Here is a 21,180-nt window from a genome sequence, read left to right as displayed (position 1 = left end):
TATTTGTTTTAATACCTAACGTTTATTTTACTTGGGAGCTTATGATGTTACAGTTCACTTTTGGGAATTCTCTGTGAAAGAAAACCGGGTGTTACTCACAAAATGAATTTATTTAGTTTTAACATGCACATGTTAGTAATTCTACAAACATTTATTTATAAATAGATGTTATATTCGTCTGCCCAACACCTCACAGCCTCCTCACCTGCAGGATCAAGCATAATATAAATAGTTAGTTTCATAGTTCGTGCATATCCCAGTTGTTAGTTAAGTCAGAACAATATAATTACCCTATCGATTAACCTAAAGAGGCTAATCAAAAAGAAACCACACTATAATACATGATTTCTGGGTTATAAACGTCCAAAGCAATTCTTCCACCTAAAGCATGGCAATTTTTTAGGTTACGAACATAGTGCGATGATATTTTCTCCTGATATTTTCAAATGTCATTTATATACTGATCAAAGACGGACAGCACACAACACTGCACTCGTACATGAATGCTGGAATTTATAGGCATGGCGTGATGTTAGTTTATTTATCTACGTATTTACAATTGTTAACTAATATTAGTATTTAAAGTCAAGTTTTAAAGGTCTGCAAAATACTACGGCTTGAAGCATGTTTTGTGTCTTACAGCAGGGTCCTTGAATCTCTCGTCCTGTGGCAGTTCTCGGTTTGCGATGAGCTGACGGTAATAATCCACTGACAGTTTAGGTGTCCTAGGCCGGTCTGGGTGAGTGATATCCACGTAGTAGAATCCGAAGCGTTCCCTGTTAAATAAAATTCATTTTGAAAATCTATATGTTTCAAAATCTTGTAGCCTAGGAAACCTCCTACTTTGGGATTACCTAATGCAAAAAATTAATGCCTTTTTAACTGTAGATAACTTACGAAAATCCAGCTCTCCACTCGAAATTGTCCATAAGTGTCCAAGCTGTGTAACCCAACACTCTGACACCATCGTCGTAGATCACGTTTAATATTACCGAAAGATATTCCTGGAAAGATTAAAACATTAGTTTTGGTGATTTTCATTATTTGAAGCTATAATAATAATAATATCAGCCCTGTATTATATACTTGCCCACTGCTGAGCACGGGCCTCCTCTACTACTGAGAGGGATTAGGCCTTAGTCCACCACGCTGGCCTAGTGCGGATTGGTAGACTTCACACACCTTCGAAATTCCTATAGAGAACTTCTCAGATGTGCAGGTTTCCTCACGATCTTTTCCTTCACCGTTAGATAAATTCACAAAGAATACACACATGATTTTTTTTTAGAAAAGTCAGCTGTGTGCCCTTGGGGTTTGAACCTGCGGACATACGTCTGGCAGTCCGATCCACACCCAACTAGGCTATCGCCGCTTTTATTTGAAGTAATTGTATTAATGACTGCCTCGATGGCGTAGTTGTATTGCATGTCCGGTACAATAGCGCTCTGAGGTCCTGGGTTCGAATCCCGGGTCGGGCAAAATGATATTTGGGTTTTTTCTGCTCAGTATTAGCCCGGAGTCTGGAATTTGTGCCCGATATGGCGATAGGCTCGCCCCCTATCACATCATGGGACGGAACATACTTGGCGAAAAGTGGGTGCCCTAGTTGCACCTCTGCAATCTGCATACCCCTTCGGGGATAAATGCGTGATGTTATGTAATTGTATTAATCATGATGATACTAACGTTAAAATATTGAATACGCCCATAGTCTTGCAGGGTGCCGCGATCCGAAAATCCGTTCTCAGTAATGTAAATCGGTGGGTCGTTATATGAGCTCTTGCACCAACGGAGCAAGTTAGCGAAACCAGTAGGTACAACCTGAAAATAAATATAATGTTATATTTAACGAGAACAATGATTGGACTTAAAAATGCTCACATTAGTAGAGTTTTGGTTCCTTATAATATCCTGAGTATAAGTAAACGTTTAGATTAAAAAACTCACAACTCAAATAAAAAAAGAAAACTAAATTACATAAGAAACCAAAATCCAAAACCGATCCAGGTCTGATTTATGCTATTGCGTGAACTGTAACACTGATTTTCCGCTGAACTTGATAAATTGAATAATGATCATTATAAGCATCGTATTTTGAGTTACATAATATTTTTTGCAAACGTTTTAAAATCACATGAAGAGAATCGTGACATTGTGATCGGAGATCACAATATGGTTTTCAGTCGTGAACTAATTAATTCATACAGAAAACAAGTATTATATACTTAACTACTTAATTAATAAATATTTTTACCCTAAGCCATTCGGAAGCAGAGTCGCCTCCAACATTCATGGTGGTCACGGCTCCGATATCCTTCAGCCACGATGGTGATTTGGCGATGGGATCAACACCGGCTCCAGTGATTAAATGAGTGGTGTAGTGGTTGATACCCAGGAAGTCTGACGTGCCCTTGATTCTTTCAATCCAGTAGTCATCAAACTGCTCCAAGCGAGGTTTGTTAAGACCTTCGCTTGCGCTTTGGCGAGCTATATTCTCAACCATGACTGCAGGGTATCCACCTTCCTCAGTGAATATGGGGTGTGCGAACCAACCAAACTAAAAGAGGTATTATAATGAATAAAGTTTAGTAGTGAACATAGAATATATTTTGTTGAGAATTCTGTTAAGTGTATATATGTAGTAACAATTACCTTAAATTGATTCGCTACTTCAGCCAACGCAACTTGCTCAGCATTCTCAGGGTCACTAGGTTCGTACCAGATAGAGTTGATGGAAATCATAATCTTGCCATTTTGTACGGGTCTGTAGGTCTCGTTGTACAAATGGTAAGCCTCAGCGTGGGCCTTAAGTAAAGTGTCACTGCATAAGTAGTTGCCAACACCATGGCTGTCTACTGCAGGCGCCTTCTTCTCATCACCATAAGCGTCTTCGCAAATTTCATAAGGTTCATTGAATGTGATCCAAGATTTGATCTTGTCGCCAAATTGTTTGAAACAGACATCAGCGTAGTCGCGGAAGTAATCAATCATTTTAGGGTTCGCCCAACCTCCAAGATCTTGAAGTGATTGAGGTAAATCCCAGTGGAATAGTGTTACCTGTACAAAAACAACAAACGCAATAAGCCAATAGACTTTGTGGTACAAAAAAGTACAGAGGAAGTATTATTGTGTTCGTACCAAAGGTTCAATATTATGTTCAGCGAGAGCATCAAGGAGGTCGTTGTAGTACCGAACTCCATCTGGATTCAACTCGTCAATGAAACCAGTCGGTAAAATTCTTGACCAAGATAGAGAAAACCGATAGAAATCAACTCCGAGGTGGGCTAATTCTTCCACATCTTCGCGGTATCGGTTATAAGAGTCACACGCGATGTCACCATTGGTACCATCCGCGATCATTTCAGGGCGTGTATGCGATAAGCGGTCCCACACATTTTCGGATTTACCTGAAAAGTTATAGGCTTACATTGAAGATTACAGAACAGTTTGCACGTAACAAAGATATAAATAATGGTTTATTTATGATAAATTTGACAGGACACGTCCACTTGAATGCGATAAAAGTTGATTACATCAGGTATTATTTATAAAAAAACATCACAAATTGATACCCACCACTGACATTCCAAGCGCCTTCAATCTGATGAGCAGCTGTCGCTACGCCAAATGTAAATCCTTCAGGGAACTTAGTGTATGCGGTTATATAACTCCTGTAAATATCGAATCAACAATTGAGCAATAACAAATCTTACCAAATCGGTCGGAGACATTCCTTTAGTTTGAATTAGTCGTGATTCCAGAACTTGATGATTAAGATAGTTATTATTAACAAACGTGTTTCTATTTCGGTAAGTACTTACTTAAAACTAAGTATTAAGTAGCTAACTAATTATAATTTAATTATAGGAGCTTCGAGGGTGTTGTGTGAAGTACTTACTATCTGCCTACCAAATAAGTTAAAAATGTGCCACAATATTAATCTTTAGACTTTGATAATTTACAATCAAGGCCAAGAGGATTTGCAATATGCGAGCCTAATTAGCTCCCATCATCCATGTTATAATTTATTTCACATACCAACAGTAAGTAAAATGTATCATTGATACTTAATACTATTTATTTTCAAATAATCACTTTATGAAAAAACGGGTTAAAATTACCATAGGACCTTCAATTAGAAACGCGTTTCTAGTATTGTCCTCCTTTTGTTACTATACCAGTATTGTGATACAAAAACCGACAGCGATTGTACACACGTATACACTACGCCAAGTAAAGTACCAATGTAGGCAATATTTATGACAACAGGTGCCCACCTATTGACAAAAAGGTACCTGTATATATTGGTGGGCCAACTAAGTATGGGTAGATGACGATTTTCTCGATAACTAATTGTAACCCATTCTTGATATAACGTTAAACGTTGTGAAGTACAATGCAAAGTTAGCTATAATTAATAATGTGGTATACAGTAAGTAGCGCCATTCTCAGCTATTCGGGTACCCCGAGCGAAAAAAGATCGGCGCCCCTTTCTCCGATAGGTATTTTGGGTATTTTGAGGGCTAGCTTATCGCAATGATTACCGCTCAGCATAGCTCCAGTAGCGCTACGCTCAGGTCATTGCGCCCTCTATAGGATGTGGCGCCTAATGCCAGACCGCCCGAGGCGCCACCGTAAAGCCGGTACTGGTAAAGTTATTTTTTTAACTTTTATAAATAATCTTTATAAATAACCTAGTTATAGATAATGAATTGGATAACCGGACAGCAAAGGTATACCACGAGGGTTTTATATACTTAATGAGGAAGTGAATTTCTAAATGGCTCATTGTTTTGTAGGCAAGACACGCAACTGCTATCAAGTTTGAGATTTTAAGGTCACTTAATGATATTGAATTAAAGATTATGACATCTTGAAATTCATTGTGTCGCAGTCATTGTAACTTTATATTATTTTTATTTATGTACCATGTTAAACACTTGTACAAAGGCGGCCTAATTTTTACACCTAGTAAAGGTTAACCAAAAGGCCGGTTTAGAAAATAAACATACAAGCTGCTGAGGGAAGTGATAACAATTCGATTGAAAGTGTACGTGAACTAAATACCTATATAATAATTTTTTATTACGTAATTATTTCATAAATACAAGTGTTTATGCTTACCTCTTTTTGACATAAAGATAATGACATTGTAAAACGCCGATGTCTGTACATTATAGATATTGAAGAAAAATAAATAGGTCTTCATTAGAGCAACAGAAGCCAATTTTTTTTTATTGATTTTTTGTCTACCTGTTGTTACACGCATCACGCAAAAACTATAGCATGGAATTGTGCTTCCCTGATGTATTACTAGAGATCTAATTTAAATTATATATAGACCCCATTTAATCCCGGGAAAGTATAAAGCGGGACCTTTATCTCGGAAAAATTTTACACGGAGTCACTAGCAAAAACTAGTAGTAAAATAATTTTATTGCATAGATTTTTTGTGCTTCAATTATGGTCACTGTGTTTTTTTTTTCGGAGAAAACACTTCGAAGGAACTTGAGTTGTGAGTAAAATCTTTAGAATTTCCAGTATATTACTCTTTATACTCCTCTATGCTTTAGTAGTTACTTTGTGATAAAATATTTTTTTTGCATATAAGATCAAACTGATAATAGGTATATTACTGTTAATGCTTAGCAATAAAAATGGTAACGGTAAGTTTACGACAAAAGGAAATTGATCAAATAAACGAGGCAAAATATAGGACATTATAAAATATCAAGTAATGTTACTCAGCAACTAAGTGAAAGTGTACCAACCTATTGATAAATTAATTCTATATTTTGAACAGTAGCGTTTTATCGCAACTTGAGTCTGGAAAATATGAGCAATCGAAAATAGAGACATGAAAAAGACAAATTACTTAATGGGGGCAATGATGGGCTTCACATGGAAATTGATGTTTTTTCTAAGATCGACTTCTATTGGGGTATCTGAGTGTTAAATAGAGCACAGAGTTATTAATTTATTTGGTGTTAAATCAATGGATATGACAGCAGCCAGGATAATTATTTTGAAACAGGAAGCTATCCGAGTTATGGCTGCTATTATGACGTAATCTATTTTCGCATGCAAAATTGAAGGCACGTTTACTTGTAATACTTCAACAAAGGAACGTCGACTAAGATTATTCCGTCGATTGCTTTGACTTCACATTCATAACCAAAGTCTTTAGGTGTTATGCTTTATTTATGTAAACAAACATTACTCACGCGTGGCAGACCGCCAACAATCCGATAATGGCCCACGACGCCATTGCTCCGTCATTCACCGTCGACTCTCTTCGGCAAACTGCAAAGTGGTCGGTGGCAAACACTTCTTTTACGCCAGCGTTCAAAGTAACGGTAATCTTTCAAGATGTTATTCTTGTGAATTAGGTACTCTACGATAAAAACATCTTCTCTATCGATAACACAAGTGAGGATTTATTGTGGATAAAATATATTGACATGTGTCGGTTATTAGATAATTTATATCTGATAGTATGGCACGGAAACAAAAATGATATAATCATGTGGGAGACACAAAAGTCGGTTGTAACTGGTGAGAATATAAATTTAAGGTGATTTATTTGGAGTATACCAATTTCAGTTTAATAAAGTAGGTATATCTTTCTTGACGATAAATATGATGATACTTATAATTTACGATTCAAAAAGAATCAAAACACAATATATTTACTGAAGTTTACTTTATTTAAGTTTAGCTGTCTATAAAGTAAAAAATTTATGTTTCATCCAATAGGCCTTGCATAACGCACAGGTAATCCACAGAAGTGGCTAAAGAATGAGCTAGGAGAATCCCTCTTGTCAGCACTTCACGAACCTTCGACACGTCACGTGGACATGTGGGTCGAAACGCTGCGGAGAGTCCTCGTCGAATGATTGTTGTCGGCAGGAATCGCCAAGGTTCATCCAGTCGCCAACTGTTGAATTTGTCCACGTTTAAGGTAACAAATATTTAGGTCTATTTACATTAAAAAGCGGATGGAATGATTCCATTCAAAATAACTCAAATCTATTCAGTCTTGAGGTAGTTTGAATATTTGTACAGAAGGATTAACTATTAAGAGAAATCATAAAAATCTTATTTTTAAGTTTCATAGGTAGTCACTTAAAGAATAACACAAAAAATTTAGACATACCTAATACTAAATTAACACATTAATTTTAACCATAATGTCCTGAATGTCACTATTTAAATCATTTATCTCATTTAAATTTATTAATAAATAAGTAATAACTCTTATTCGAAGGAAGAGTTATTTTTTATTTGTAGTGGTTTTCTTGTCGGTTATATCTTTTGTTACAGAGCCCTATTTTTGCATTTTAGCACATTCTAAAAATAGTTTTATGGGCCGTATTCATAAATTAATCTCACCTTTGAAAAGGAGCTGAAGCCATAAAGATATTGGACTATTTATATTCAAAGTTTAAGTTGTCATTTATGAGCTTGTTCTTTGTTGAGTCAACGTTGTATAATAGAAAAAAAAATGGCTGTCAAAATCCATCATATGTAGTGACATAAGATATCATTTATTGATACCTGTTTACTAAATAGCAAACGGCTTTGAGATGCTGACTTTAAATTTGACATCGTCTCACCTATCTTGATTCAGACCGAAACTGACTTGCATCTACTCATACGGCGTTAGACTTAACTGACATTTCAGCAGGTCATTGTTATCATTGAAGAGTTCTATTAGAGGACTATACTTAGATTTTAAGCACATGAAACTTTGCTTTTCAAATAGCACACAATTACGTTTCGTCGCTTATGAGTTTTGGTATCAATAAATATTTTATTATATCTAGGTATGCTTTGCTAGTTACCATCCAGTGGAGGTGCCCGTTATTTATGTAAGAAGTCGCCGTGTAAGTACTAAGATATAGTTTCTTATTTTAATGAACAAAAACAATCACAATTTCTTCATTGCTATTAAAATTTCGTAAGGTCTCCAATAAAACTATTACAGGTACTATCTATATCTATCTATACTTATAATAAATCTGTAGAGAGGTCAATTCTGTACATGAAATATATTTCCAAAATAATAACTATCAGGGGGTGATTAGGGATCGATACTGATGCCAAAAATGCAATTAGTAAAATTTTTGTCTGTCTGTCTGTCTGTCTGTCTGTCTGTCTGTATAACCGTTATAGAAACAAAAACTACTCGACGGATTTTAACGAAACTTGGTACAATTATTTGTCATACTCCTGTGCTGGTTATAGTATACTTTTCATCACGCTACAATTAATAGGAGCAGAGCAGTGAAGGGAAATGTTGGGAAAACGGGAGAGGTTACTCCATTTTTTAAGCTTCCGTCGCGTGTGCAACCTTAATGGTTAAAGCTACATAGAAATCATGTATGACGGAAATGTTCTCCTTAAAATTATGTAAAAATATCCCACGACAGCATATGTCTATCTTTTATGGTTGACTCACAATGACACGTGTAACTCCCGATAGCTTAGCAGTTCGAAGCTTTCTCATTATATTTGTTTACTAATCTTAGGAACTATCGGTCCAAACTGAAAAATTCTTTTTGCGTTGGATAGCCCTTTATTTGTGGATTGCTATAGGCTATATATGATCACGCTATACCCAATAGGAGCGGAGCAGCAATGGCTAATCTCTGGAACTACCGGTCCAAACTGAAAAATTCTTTTGCGTTGGATAGCCCTTTGTTCGTGGAGTGCTCTAAGTTATATATCATCACGCTATGACCAATAGGAGCGGAGCAGTAATGGCTAATCTTAGGAACTACCAGTTTGAACTGAAAAATTCGTTTTGTGTTGGATAGCCCTTTATTTGTGGGGTGCTATAGGCTGTATATCATCACGCTATGACCAATAGGAGCGGAGCAGTAATGAAACATGTTACAAATACGGGGACAATTTATTAGTTTTGAGAGCTTCCGTTGCGTGCGCTGCGTAAACGGTTAAAGTTATGCAACAATGATGTATGTCGGGATTATTCCTCTTAAAAGTTCTAAAAAATATATTATAAAACAAAGTCCCCGCTGCATCCGTTTGCCTGAACGTCTTAAACTCAAAAACTACCCAACGTATTAAGATAAAATTTGGTATGGAGACAGTTTGAAACCCTGGGAAGAACATAGGCTCCCGGGAAACTACTACTTTTATAATGGAAAACTTTAGCCTGAAAAACTTTATAACGCGGGCGGAGCCGCGAGCAAAAGCTAGTTATTTAATAAAAATGAACCCAAAATTCAGTTTTTTATAGATAACTAAAAAGTAATGTCATAGTGTGAATAAGTCATATTTTATGCAAAATACAGCGGTATCTCTTATACCAATGTGCATTGACACATATTATCTTGTAGGTAGATAGAGATTCTGTTGAGAGTAGGTAACGCCTACTATGTAGTAGTTATTTGATCTATTTCCGGTCCATTGTTTTAATGTTGCGTGAATTACCTCGTTGTTTTCCTCGTTCTATGCAAACAATAATAAATCTCACTCAGCATCTCGTGTAAACCTTGTCAACTCTAGACCGTAGGTCTTTCGTAGCTATGCGGAGCTTCGGCTTGGTGGATACCATTATAATGTCTGTTTCTGTCGCTAACCAACATTGTGCAAACACTGATGTGTTCCAGTTTGATATTGTTGCCTGTGTAAGTAATTATTAGGACTGTGAGTCATGTCTGTGATCTAAGGTCTCAAGGTGACGAGCACAGTTGCTATGTGATTGTCACGCGGTGCTTTGTGATTCAAAGTTTGTTTAGTGTTGCTGCTGCTTGTGAGTAATCGTGTCGTTTACCATCACGCTTGCTCGTTTTATCAATCACGAATTGTAATTTGTGCAGGATTTATACTGTCATGTATGTAGGCCACTTAGTTTGTGTCGCCTAGGATGTATTTCTAGAAAAAAAATTACCCGCATTCTTTTTTCAGAATGTTGGTGTTTATTTGACGTCTGTTGTAGTCATACCGATATAATTTCTTGGATGGTCTTAATTTTACAGGCCCAATTATACTTTCTGTAAAAACGTAGCCCATTTTTTATTTCCAACATAATGGCATTCCCATCATGAGAATACTTTTGTTCCATGTTGTATCAAAACATTTTTTAAAGCTCCTTTAAAGGCGTCCTTCTGATGTAAGTACCTACTTATTACATTATACGGTTATTTTATTCTTAATTAAGGTGTCAAGTAAAATCCTTACCTTAAGTAGAGACTCTCGCAGGTAAAGTATGTGAAGGCGACAACGAATATTGGGTAGATTAGTGGCAGTATGACTAGCAGGCAGAGCACTAATGTTCCAATAAGTTTTAAGAATGTTGGAAATGGCGCTCCATAACGCCAAAGGGCTCGAACGTCGTTGCCAAACTCGCGCAGAAGAACACGAATTCGTCCAAACCGCGTAGCTGAGCGTAACTGCTGAAAAATAAAGCATCTGTCTCCGATATAAGTTTGCTATCGCTTATCCCTAAAAAAGTTATGATTTAAAAACGCGGTGCGGCTTAAAATACCACAAGAATGCACTTGAGGTCGTCAAGGGACTAGGAACGCTTCCTAGACCTTTGATGACCTTCATCTCCTCCGACCGTGAAAGAAAAAAAATATCATTTAAATAAGGTGTGTCGCGTAACAACACATAGAAACCACCAATTTTAATCGGTTTTTGGGCCTATAGGTCCTATAGTCAACATTATAATGTTGGTATAATAAGCCGTATTTTTAAAAGAGTTTTACATGGTATTGTGATGTTCCATCTGCATATTAGATAATATTGTAATCTATGAAGCATAGGGATCATGTTATTCATCTGATCTATCATCCTCACAGTAACATTACGTATTTATTATAAAACAAAATCCCCCCACTGCATCTGTCTGAATGCGATAAACTCAGAAACGACCAAACCGATTTTCGTACGGTTTTCACTAATGGACGGAGTGATGGAAGAGGAAGGTTTATGTGTAATACATTAAAGTTTTGTGTAAATTGGTTGAATATGACAATGATTGTTGAAGATGTCGAAAAAAATCAAGCCGATAGTATGCACTCTTTGAAATATAATCTTTGAGATAAAACAATTTATGTTGGAATTGCCTTCCGTATTTACAGAAAAGTCCGTGATGGCATGTATATAGATATTCTCTTAAGGATAGCGTACTATACCCATTATAATGTTTAAAAATGCTCACATATAATGCAGCAATTAAAAATCGTTTAGACGGATACGATATTAATCTTTATGAAATGAAATAAGTTAATTACTTTAATCATTTCACCCAGATTAAAATTGCCCTTACATAATACAATTTAAATTAATATCTTAGGAGTTATCGTACAATTTAAAATGATCGTACTACAAAACAATTTAAGTGCATACCGACGCGCGGCATGCTAGAAGTACTTAATGTGCCGCCCTGGGAGAGACACTACAACATATAAAAGTAAGCATATAGGTAATAAGCTCTGTTATTCGTCCGAAGCCGGAGCGGGTCGTTAGTTAATGAATAAATGTAATAACCTTTATACTATGGTAATTCTGAATAAGCATAAAAACTAAATTACAATCAAAGATATTGAACTAAAGAATATCTAGTTACAATGGTACCTACCTATAAATTTTAATTGTTTGAAATTGTACCATATTTGCAAAACAGCATCTTATATACATATTGTTTTGCGTAGATATGAGAACAAAAGAAACAAGTAAACAGTAAATATTAATGCAACAGACAAATACAAGATTTTAATTTTTAATAAGTAGCTAAAAATGCCTACCCATACATATTACATACATGATCAAATAATTTATTTGTTATAGATGAATGGATCTTTAATACAAAGCTTTAATACAGTTAAAACGATTACTTTTTTGCATACAACCACTGGTTCCACAGTTCCAAGCAAATGATTTAATTGCATGTTCTCAATGAATTAGGTATTTATAAAACAGTGATCATACTTGCACCATAAATTCTTTATTTGTCCTTTGATATGGTTTCATGCCGAAGTTTAAGTTGGGTTAAGGTCAACTCAGAATATGAACTGCTTGACAAAAGCATGTTAAATGTTTTACATCCGGATAATTACAAAAATTACTCAGGTTATCACTTTCATTCTTTCTTTCAGTGCTGACATTGTGACCAATTCAATTTTTAGGTTGTAGGTCCATCGTTGAGAGACGATGATTTTGCCAATGTCGATGTAGGCAAAGACATGTTGACCATTTTGACAGATTTATTTTAAGTTCTTATTTTGACAAGATATAATGTAAACAAAAGTGTGTAAAAAGGTTATATAATAATTTGCTTTAAAAAAAGAAATGTTTAAAAAGCGTTTAGATACCTCACCGACTTATATGAACAAGCTATCTTATTTGATTCTTAACTCTGTTTTAGATCGTTGGTATAATCAACACTGCTTAAATACATATACCAATTATTATATAAATCAGTTCCGAATTTATACTTACTTAAGCATAGGCCATCAGTTTGAGCCTCTCCGCATGTCCTGCATACGGGTGAATAATTTGCTAGAGCTAATGATACGACCCCCATATAACGTCTCTTAGGCTGATGCCGCGCCACCCCTCAGCCATGGCCTGCTGGGCCTATTGATAAATCCGGCATGGATTTCAATATAAAATAAGTAAGTACTTATTTTCTGATATTTAAGAAGAAATATGTGAGTCACTAATTGTGAAAAAGGGGGTGGCAAATTTTCGGTCGGCACCTTATGTTAGGAGTTGGGTCCACTCAAATTTATCGCATGTACCTACCGCGAATGTATGAGTATTGCAAAGTGACCATGAGGTGCGCGCAGTTTCGCGAACGCCATGCGCTTAGCACGGTTATTAAGCGCTATGATAATATATTATCATTAGGTAGTCTTAAGAGGATTTTCGAAATGGAATTTTTTTGATTACCTGATTTTTTGTTTGTTTTCATTTTGTATCTATTATTATTACTCGACATTGGCAAAATCACCAGTAAATAAACGCTGGCAGCCATAATATAGAAGAAGAAGAAGAATTATCATCAAGTAAGTAATGATGACACAATGATAAAATCAACCTTACAGCAAGGATTACAAGAAGCGAGTTAAGTAGATAGGATAAGTGCTTTATGGGTTCGTGCCCGATATTTTCTTTTTGGACGTACTTATGGTGTTTAGTGTATAATTTGGATATGGCTTGATATAAATCTGAAGTGATTGTAGGTACCCCAACGGGCAAAGTTAAATGTATCAGTACTTGTACTGTAGAAAGACAATTTTATAGATTAAATAAATAAGGATAGAACAGAATGATTGTAGCTGTAACAAGTACGCAAGTGTAAACCCTATAAGTATTATCATAATTATCATACCCACATGAGAAAAGAAAATTCGCAGCTTTTATCTTGCCAATTTGTCTTCATTTTACTGGACATTTAATTATGCCTTATGAATAATTTATGGTTGAGCGGAACTCAAACAATACATTTTAAATTGAACTTTATTTAAAGTTCATCTGCTGAACAGCGTAAATGGTTATTGCACTAGGAAGTTGAATTCCGCAATAAAAAAATCTTTTGTGCAGCGTCTTAAGGTGTGCTCACACGTGAGCACATATTCTGTAATTGGAAGAGTAAACTTTAATAGTGGGATAAGTTTTGAAATTATTTAAATACAGACGTCGTTAGACAATAGCATAGACAAGATGCATGAAAAACCTCAGATGAAAAACATAAGAACAACAGCCCGTCTCAGGGTTTTCTTGTCTCTACTTTGACTTCCTAAAACGTTACTATAAATAAATAATATGATAAAGGGCGAACTCATTTCAGCGTCATGTATTTAATTTCGTACAGAGCGTCCTTTGAATTAGAAATATCATTTTTACTATTTGTTCGGAACAAACACACGGGAAGTGGGGAGGGATAAGGCATAACACATTTAGTTATAATTAAAAGTAATTTCTTCATCTCACAACTTTTTATTTTGACATCTCCATCAGTACTAACATAAAGATCACTTAACAGTTAACTGAATACTGAACTAGCATAGTAACGCTTTGATAGCAAGTAGTGATCCTGACTTACTGACTGACTAACTTTCACTTCAAAATTCTTCAAATGGGTAGGCGCCTTGTTTTACAACTGTCACTTCCACAAAAAAATTGACATATTGACTGGTTTTGCTTGACTATTATTTCCAAATAGCCGATCATCCGACATATTTATTTGTTAATTTAATCAAAATATTATTATGTTCGATTCAGAAAAACCCATATGCAAGTATTATATGTCACATTCATGAAAAACCGAGAATTAGATTGGAAATTAAAACAAAATAACATACATAATATAATTAAGACGCAATACAAAATAATAATAATAAATTTTTGGCGCGGGACAATGTACCTAAATCAAACCAATGAGTTATGATATTATTTGTCTCGTAATGTCTTCTAATAATACGGTCAGCAAGCAGTGGTTTCAAAAATGACTACTAAGTACATACGGCTTTAAATATTTTGTTTTGGGTGATAAAAATCTAAAATTTATTAATATCATGTTCTATTACGCATATAATGATGTGTATCTATACAACATATATGTAAATTTTGTGTTTAATATCCCTTTCCGACATAAGAGCCGATAATGACTACTAAGTACATACGGCTTTAAATATTTTGTTTTGGGTGATAAAAATCTAAAATTTATTAATATCATGTTCTATTACGCATATAATGATGTGTATCTATACAACATATATGTACATTTTGTGTTTAATATCCCTTTCCGACATAAGAGCCGATAAAACGATTTATAATGCCCACTTGGAAAAAAGTATGTATTAAAGATGTGTCTCTAATCAGAAACTTTGACATGTAAAGCAGCCTTATGCCAAGGCGATGAAAGTGAAAGGGCGCGTAACGCAGGGGCGAAGAGCACAAATTATAAAAACTTGACATGAATGACATTTTAAATTCGACGAATTTGCAATAAAACTTAGGTACCTGCTGTAGGGGAAAAGGATGACAAGTATGTGATTTAAGGACTTTATATTAATGTTAACTAAATAACACTATATTACGATTTATTTACCTTGAGATATTTGTTTTATATATTTTTATTTTATTAGGTTTAGCAAGATTTTTATTTGATTGTAAGTGGTCGCAACCGTTAATTATACTTACGAATTGTCACTGCTATAAGAATTGCGTATCATATGATTTAACAATCATTTAAAGTCCAGATAATTCAATCTTTTCGAGAACCAATAAAACGATTGATCGTTTAAAGAATTAAAAAAAAGGGTACATATTAATGGAATAGAACATACCACATGAATATTTACATCAAATCTATACATTTGTCTATGTTGTTGTTGGTCTACCGTCGAGATCTTAGTCGTAAAGGGTCATCAAAAAACCATCTGTGATGCAAGCTAAGTAAATGTTACAAAGTTATAAGTTTGAAAAATTCTGCTTACTTTTACAATACCTATACCAATGTATGCCACATTGGTATATGTTGGGGACTGTATTAAAATTAGGGGTTGGGGACTGTATTTATTTTCGAATCTGCTTATCTCGTACCAATTTTCTTATTCTGCCTCGAACTACAAACTACGCATACAATCGCCCGACTTACATACTAGTTTAGGAGGCACTATAACGCACGGGTGTGCCTCCTACGCACTTTTCGGCCATTGGCCCGCCGTTTTTCCTTCGTTGGCGCGTCCGTCGCTCTGATTGGCCGTAGGGTTCTGGTGGGCGGGGCGTCGTTCCACGATGCGCCGGCGCCGGGTCCCTCGTCGAGCGCGTGCAGTGCGCGCCTCAGTCGCGCGGCGACCGCCGTCCCGCGACGTTGCTCCTCTGGATGCGGCGTTGACGGGTCGCTCGTTGAGCGTGCGGCGCGCGGGCTTCAGTCCCGCTGCGTCCGTCGTCCCGTAACGTCGCTCCTTAGGCAGCGTCGTCGGGCCTCAGTGTCACGGCGGCCGCGAAGTCGTCGTGTCGCTAACATCCTCCCCGGCGTAGCTCGCGCAGCCTCCTCCTCCGGGTGCAGCACGACGATCTTCGTCACCGGGCGTCGAAATACGCCGCTCTTTGTCTTGACTTCAGCGACTCGTATGGCTCCGTCGGGTCCTCGAACGTGCGCTGGACGATCCCCAGCGGCCACACGTTCCTCGGCAGCTGTTGGTCGGCGATGGCGACCACGTCGTTCACGCGCAGCGGACGAACTCTTCTTGTTGACTCGCCGCGGGGTACCAGGGTCGGTAGGTACTCCGCTATCCACCGGCGCCAGAAGTTGTCCGCCAACGCCTGCGCCGCTCGCCATGCCCGTCGATCGACGTCTTCACAGGGTCCGATTGTGGGAAGGCCCGATGATGAGCCCAACAAAAAGTGATTGGGCGTGAGCGCCTCCGGGTCCCTCGGGTCGACGCTCACGTGGGTCAGTGGTCTTGAGTTGACTGAATGTTCGGCTTCAGCCAACAACGTCCGTAGGGTTTCTTCGGACGGCGCCCTTTCCTTTAGGGTGACGGTTAGTGCGGTTTTGACTGATCGCACCAACCGTTCCCACGCACCTCCCTGGTTGGGTGCGCCCGGAGGATGAAGCGCCACTCCATCCGATGCAGCAGCCCGACGTTGCGTAGCTCGGGTTGCCACTCCCTTGTAGGCCGCTCGTAGCTCTTCATCCGCTCCCCTGAAGTTTGTGGCGTTGTCGGAATACATTATTTTCGGCCCTCTTCTTGCTGCCATCCTGCGCAACGCCATGATGGCCGAATCCGTTGACAGGGATGCGGCGAGCTCCAGATGTATGGCGCGTGTCGTTAGACAGGTGAACAGCGCGCCCCAACGCTTCTCGCCGGCGTCCGATCTTCACTATCATCGGCCCGAAGTAGTCCACTCCGCAGTTGGAGAAGGACCGATGATACGGGTCCAACGGGCGGGCACGGGGTAGATCTCCCGTGGCCGGTGGCTGCGGCTTCGTGCGTCGCACCTTACACAGTGCGCAGTCTCGTTCCACGGTGCGCACGGTGGGCCTCAGGTGTATTATCCAATATTTTTGCCGCAGGTCGTTGGTCACGCGCTCCCTATTTGCGTGACCTGCGGCACAGTGTTCTTGCAGCACGATGAGCTTCGTGACGGGGTGTCGGCCGTCCAAGATGACCGGTCGTTTGGCGTCATCCGGGACTGTGGCTGCTCCGATGCGTCCCCGGACTCGCAGCACGCCATCTTCTAACACCGGGTCCAGCTTGAATAGCCGACTCGTCCTTTGTACCGGCTGGGAAGACTTCAATCGTTGCAGCTCTTCCCCGAAGCTCTCCCTTTGCGCCTGTTGCATTAATATCAGCTCCGCCCGCTTCAAGTGTCCCACTTCCAGGTGTGGTGTCTTGCGTCGCGCGATGTCCGCGAACGCCAAGACTCTCGCCGTGGCTCGCACCAATGTTTCATACTTGGAGAAGCGGGTCGGGTCGGGCAGCCAGCGTTCCTTTCCGGGCTCTCTGTGATGTGCAGGACCTCTGCTTCGTCGTCCTGACTTCCGTCTCGTGGGCCATGATTGTTCGGGCTCGAGGAGGAAATCAGGTCCCCGGAACCACCGGCTGTCTTCACTCACGGCGTCGCTCCGAAGTCGAGTGGCTTCATCGGCGACGTTGTGCGTCGTGGGTAGCCATCGCCACTCACTTTTGTCGGTGAGCTCGGCGATCTCCCGCAGACGATGCGCGACGAAGGGTGTGTACCGTCGCTCGTCGTTCCGGATCCAGTGGATGACTGTTGTGGAGTCAGTCCAATATATAGTTCTCTCCGCCACGATGCGATGCTCCTTCTTCACTGCGTCAGCGAGGCGCGCCCGATTACCGCCGCTTGCAGCTCGAGGCGGGGTATCGTTTGCGTCCGTCGCGGTGCCACCTTCGCCTTGGCGGCCACCAAAGAGAGTGTAACGTTCTCTTGGCCGACCATCCGCCAATACGCCACCGCTGCGTAGGCCTGCTCGCTGGCGTCGCACATAACGTGGAGCTCGATGCGTCGCTCGTGGCTCGTCGGTCCATAATGTCGGGGAATGCGCAACTGGCCGATCGCCGACAGTTGCGACAACCACGTCGCGAACAGCTTGCCGTCTTCCTCTGGCACCCGTTCTTCCCACGACATCTTTAAGCGCCATAAGTTCTGAAGGATGATCTTGGCGCGAATGGTGTACACGCTGAGAAGTCCCAGTGGATCGTAGATCGACATGACTGTACTGAGGGCTTCTCTTGGTGGGCGTGCGCACTTGCGTTTTACTTCTTTCGGGACTCGGCTCATTGCTGTGTTGAATCCCAGCTCGTCTCGCTCCGGGTCCCACCGCAGTCCCAATATCTTGCTGTGTTGATGTTCTCCCCCAGTTGCGTGGGCTGATTCGAGCGCAACTCTGGGGGCACGTCGCGAAGCTACCTCGTCGTTCGAGTTCCAACCGCGCAGAGTGAATCCCGCCGCCGCGTGCACCGTCTTCATTTCCTCTATGGCTTCGTGCGCTTCTCCGGGTGTATCGTAGCTGGCCACCAAGTCGTCCATATAGTGATATTTGGTGATGGCCTCCGCTGCTCTGGGATACAGCTGCGCATGCACGTTGGCGTTGTGATTCCTTACGAAGTGCGCCATGAATGGTGAACTCGCTGCACCGAAGATCATGCTGGTCATCTTAAATCGCTGCGGCGGGTTGGTTCGGTCGTTACCGCGCCACAGAAATTGCTGCGCTGACTGATCTTCGGCACGGATCTTGATTCGCAGGAACATTTCTTGTATGTCCGCTGTGACTGCTACAGCGCTCTCCCGGAACGGAAACATTATTCCGGGCAGAGACATCAACATGTCAGGGCCTTCCAGTAAGTGGTCGTTCAGACTCACCCCGTGACTTGTCGCCGCTGCGTCGAACACCAACCTCTGCTTGCCAGGCTTGTTCGGGTTCTGCACCGCGAAGTGAGGGAGGTACCAACAGACGGGGCTCGATGATTCTGACCCGTCGCACCTCACTGCGTATCCTTTTTCTATAAGGTTATTCACCTGTGCAGTATATTCGCGGGCAAATTCAGGCGAGGCGTCCATCTTGTGCTCGATTTGTCGCAGGCGTCGAAGTGCCGCGTTGTAGCTCGGCGGCATGGCGGTGTTGTCTTGTCGCCACGGCAAGCCGACTTCGTACCCGCAGTCTATCTTCCTTATAGACGTCTTCAATGTGGCGATGGCTCGTCGATCTGCGTCACTCACTCTCGGTTCTGGTGTGACGCCGAGCGCTTCTATTTTGAAGTGATCTTCCACGAGGTTATGCAGTCCGTCGTGCTCCCGCTCGTATATATGAAGCACGTTTTCTTTCTTTGTTATGACGCTACGTGGTAACGTACCGTGCACCACCCAGCCGAGTAGCGTCCTTGATGCAGCCGGTTCGTTGCGGCCGCCAACTCGCAGTTCTCGCGACACAATGTGCTCCCAATGATCCGCGCCCAATAAGATGCCTGGGCGCGCTCGTTCATAGCACAATTCTTCCGGCAGGTCCCTTAAATGCTTCAACTTCATAGCTGCCGGAATGGTCTGTTGGTGCAGTTTCAGGTGCTTTATTGTTCTTGCTCGTATTGAGTGTGGCTCGTCTTCTGTCACACCTCTAATTCGCACCGTCACCAACTTGCTGGCTTTTTCCTTTTGAGCCATGTTAACGCCGCTTAGGTGCAGTGCTTGTGTAGGGCCGTCTGCACCTATCTTCTCGGCGAGATCTTCATCCATCAATGTCACCGTGGCACCTTCGTCGAGGAGAGCGTGCGTTCTCACCTCCCCCCGTGGACCGGCGACTACGACCGGGCACATCTTCAGAAGCACGGTGCGTGCGCCGACGTTCGTTTTCGGCGTCACTGACAATACTTGTTCCTTGTCACGTACCTCTGTGTTTTCCGGTTTCTTTTCCGCTTGATGCAGCGATGAGTGATGCGGACGACGACACTGTTCCACACCGCACAGCTTGGCTTTGCATGTTATGCGCCGATGAGTACTGTTCGCACACTTAAAACACAGCTTCTTTTCTTTTAATCAGGTTCCATCGCTGTTCGACGCTAAGTGCTTTGTACTTAGGGCACTGCGTTAACACATGCGCCTCGCTGCATGCCGGACACTCTTGTTTTCTTCTTGTTCAAGTGTGTATACGTTGCTCGCCTTTCTCTTGATCGCGATGGCCGGTCTGAGTTCTCTTTTCGCCGCGCTGCTCGTTCCCGCAGACGGAGCGTACGTATATTTCAACGCTCTGTCCGCTTCTTGCATAAGGAAGCGAGACAATACGACGATCTCTGGGTCAGCCGTTCCTTCATTTTCATAGGCGTAATCACACCATCGTGATCGTATGTGCGGGCTCAACTTTTCTAACACTTCACGAGTCAAAAGTGGATTATAGAGGTACTCACGGCGATCCATACTCCGCAACACACATATAACATTTTGAATCTTGATCGCGAAGTTGTTGAGTTCCGTCGCCGTTGAGCCGGGCTTGGACGTCTTTCTTAACTCGTCCAAGGCACGATCAATAATCACTTCTGGCCGTCGAAGCACTGTTCCAATGTGTTCATAAAAGTGATCGTGTCTGTGGCCGTTTGCAAAAGTGCGGCCACGACATCAAGAGCCTCTCCTTTAAGCGCGCTTATTATTCGATGAATATTCTCAGCGGCAGACACGTTGTAAAATTTAGTAGTGTCTTGCATGGCGGCTTTAAAGGAAGCCACTCGTTCACTGCGCCGGAAAATGTTGGTAAATCTACTTGTCTCACCCGAGGTCTCGCCATTCTTTCGAGTGCGACTGCCAATTTCTCCATGTCGCTCGGGGCTCTCCAGGCGTCAGTGATCTCGCTCGTGGTAGGTCGAAGCGCAGCGTTCTCGAGCTCCTCCCTGACTCACCGGTCTCTCCTCGAGAGCTGGTGGATTCTTCATAGCCATTCATTGACATCTACTTCGGGTTGTTCGCCTTGCACGCTTTCTCGTCGTCTTGAATGGCGGACACGTCCAAAACGAGTTTCTTCTTTACAAGCTCGGCCTCCAATTCGAGCTCTTTTCTCTTGATAGCTGCCATCTTTTTCTGCAGCCTCCAGTTCGGCAAACGCAACCTTGTTGTTACGCTGGCGGTAGATCGAACGGACTGCGCGGGCGATCTTACGTGGCTGATCCTTTGCCGTCACCTTTGTCA

At 40.9% G+C, this 21,180-nt stretch overlaps 2 protein-coding genes and 1 long non-coding RNA gene across 4 annotated transcripts; all 3 read right to left on the bottom strand.

Moving 5' to 3' along the window:
* Positions 1-91: 91 nt before the first annotated feature.
* LOC115452812 (myrosinase 1) lies at positions 92-6,378 on the bottom strand. The gene is made up of 9 exons (XM_030181420.2): positions 6,225-6,378; positions 3,577-3,671; positions 3,139-3,407; positions 2,653-3,057; positions 2,255-2,557; positions 1,687-1,821; positions 898-1,004; positions 641-776; positions 92-205 (listed from the first exon to the last, which is right to left on the bottom strand). The coding sequence occupies exons 1-9, from the start codon at positions 6,266-6,268 to the stop codon at positions 191-193; spliced, it is 1,509 nt and encodes a 502-aa protein (XP_030037280.1). The 5' UTR covers positions 6,269-6,378; the 3' UTR covers positions 92-190.
* Positions 6,379-6,686: 308 nt separating this feature from the next.
* Positions 6,687-12,235, bottom strand: LOC115452814. 2 transcript variants are annotated; one of them, XR_005113029.1, is made up of 3 exons: positions 11,962-12,235; positions 10,207-10,421; positions 6,687-6,937 (listed from the first exon to the last, which is right to left on the bottom strand). It is a non-coding gene; the product is annotated as an uncharacterized LOC115452814 (long non-coding RNA). The 2 variants fall into 2 exon arrangements; XR_003939515.2 differs by having other exon boundaries at positions 10,207-10,418.
* Positions 12,236-16,678: 4,443 nt separating this feature from the next.
* LOC119190571 lies at positions 16,679-21,066 on the bottom strand. Its single transcript, XM_037442775.1, has 4 exons — positions 20,948-21,066; positions 20,536-20,730; positions 17,838-20,002; positions 16,679-17,760 (listed from the first exon to the last, which is right to left on the bottom strand). Exons 1-4 carry the CDS (start codon positions 21,064-21,066, stop codon positions 16,679-16,681), a joined length of 3,561 nt encoding a protein of 1,186 aa, XP_037298672.1.
* Positions 21,067-21,180: the final 114 nt, after the last annotated feature.

This window comes from Manduca sexta, chromosome 25 (assembly GCF_014839805.1).
Source record: "Manduca sexta isolate Smith_Timp_Sample1 chromosome 25, JHU_Msex_v1.0, whole genome shotgun sequence".
In the NCBI taxonomy this organism is placed as follows: Eukaryota; Metazoa; Arthropoda; class Insecta; order Lepidoptera; family Sphingidae; genus Manduca; species Manduca sexta.
The sequence above is the reverse complement of the archived record's forward strand: the minus strand, read 5'-3'. Positions and strand labels throughout refer to the sequence as shown.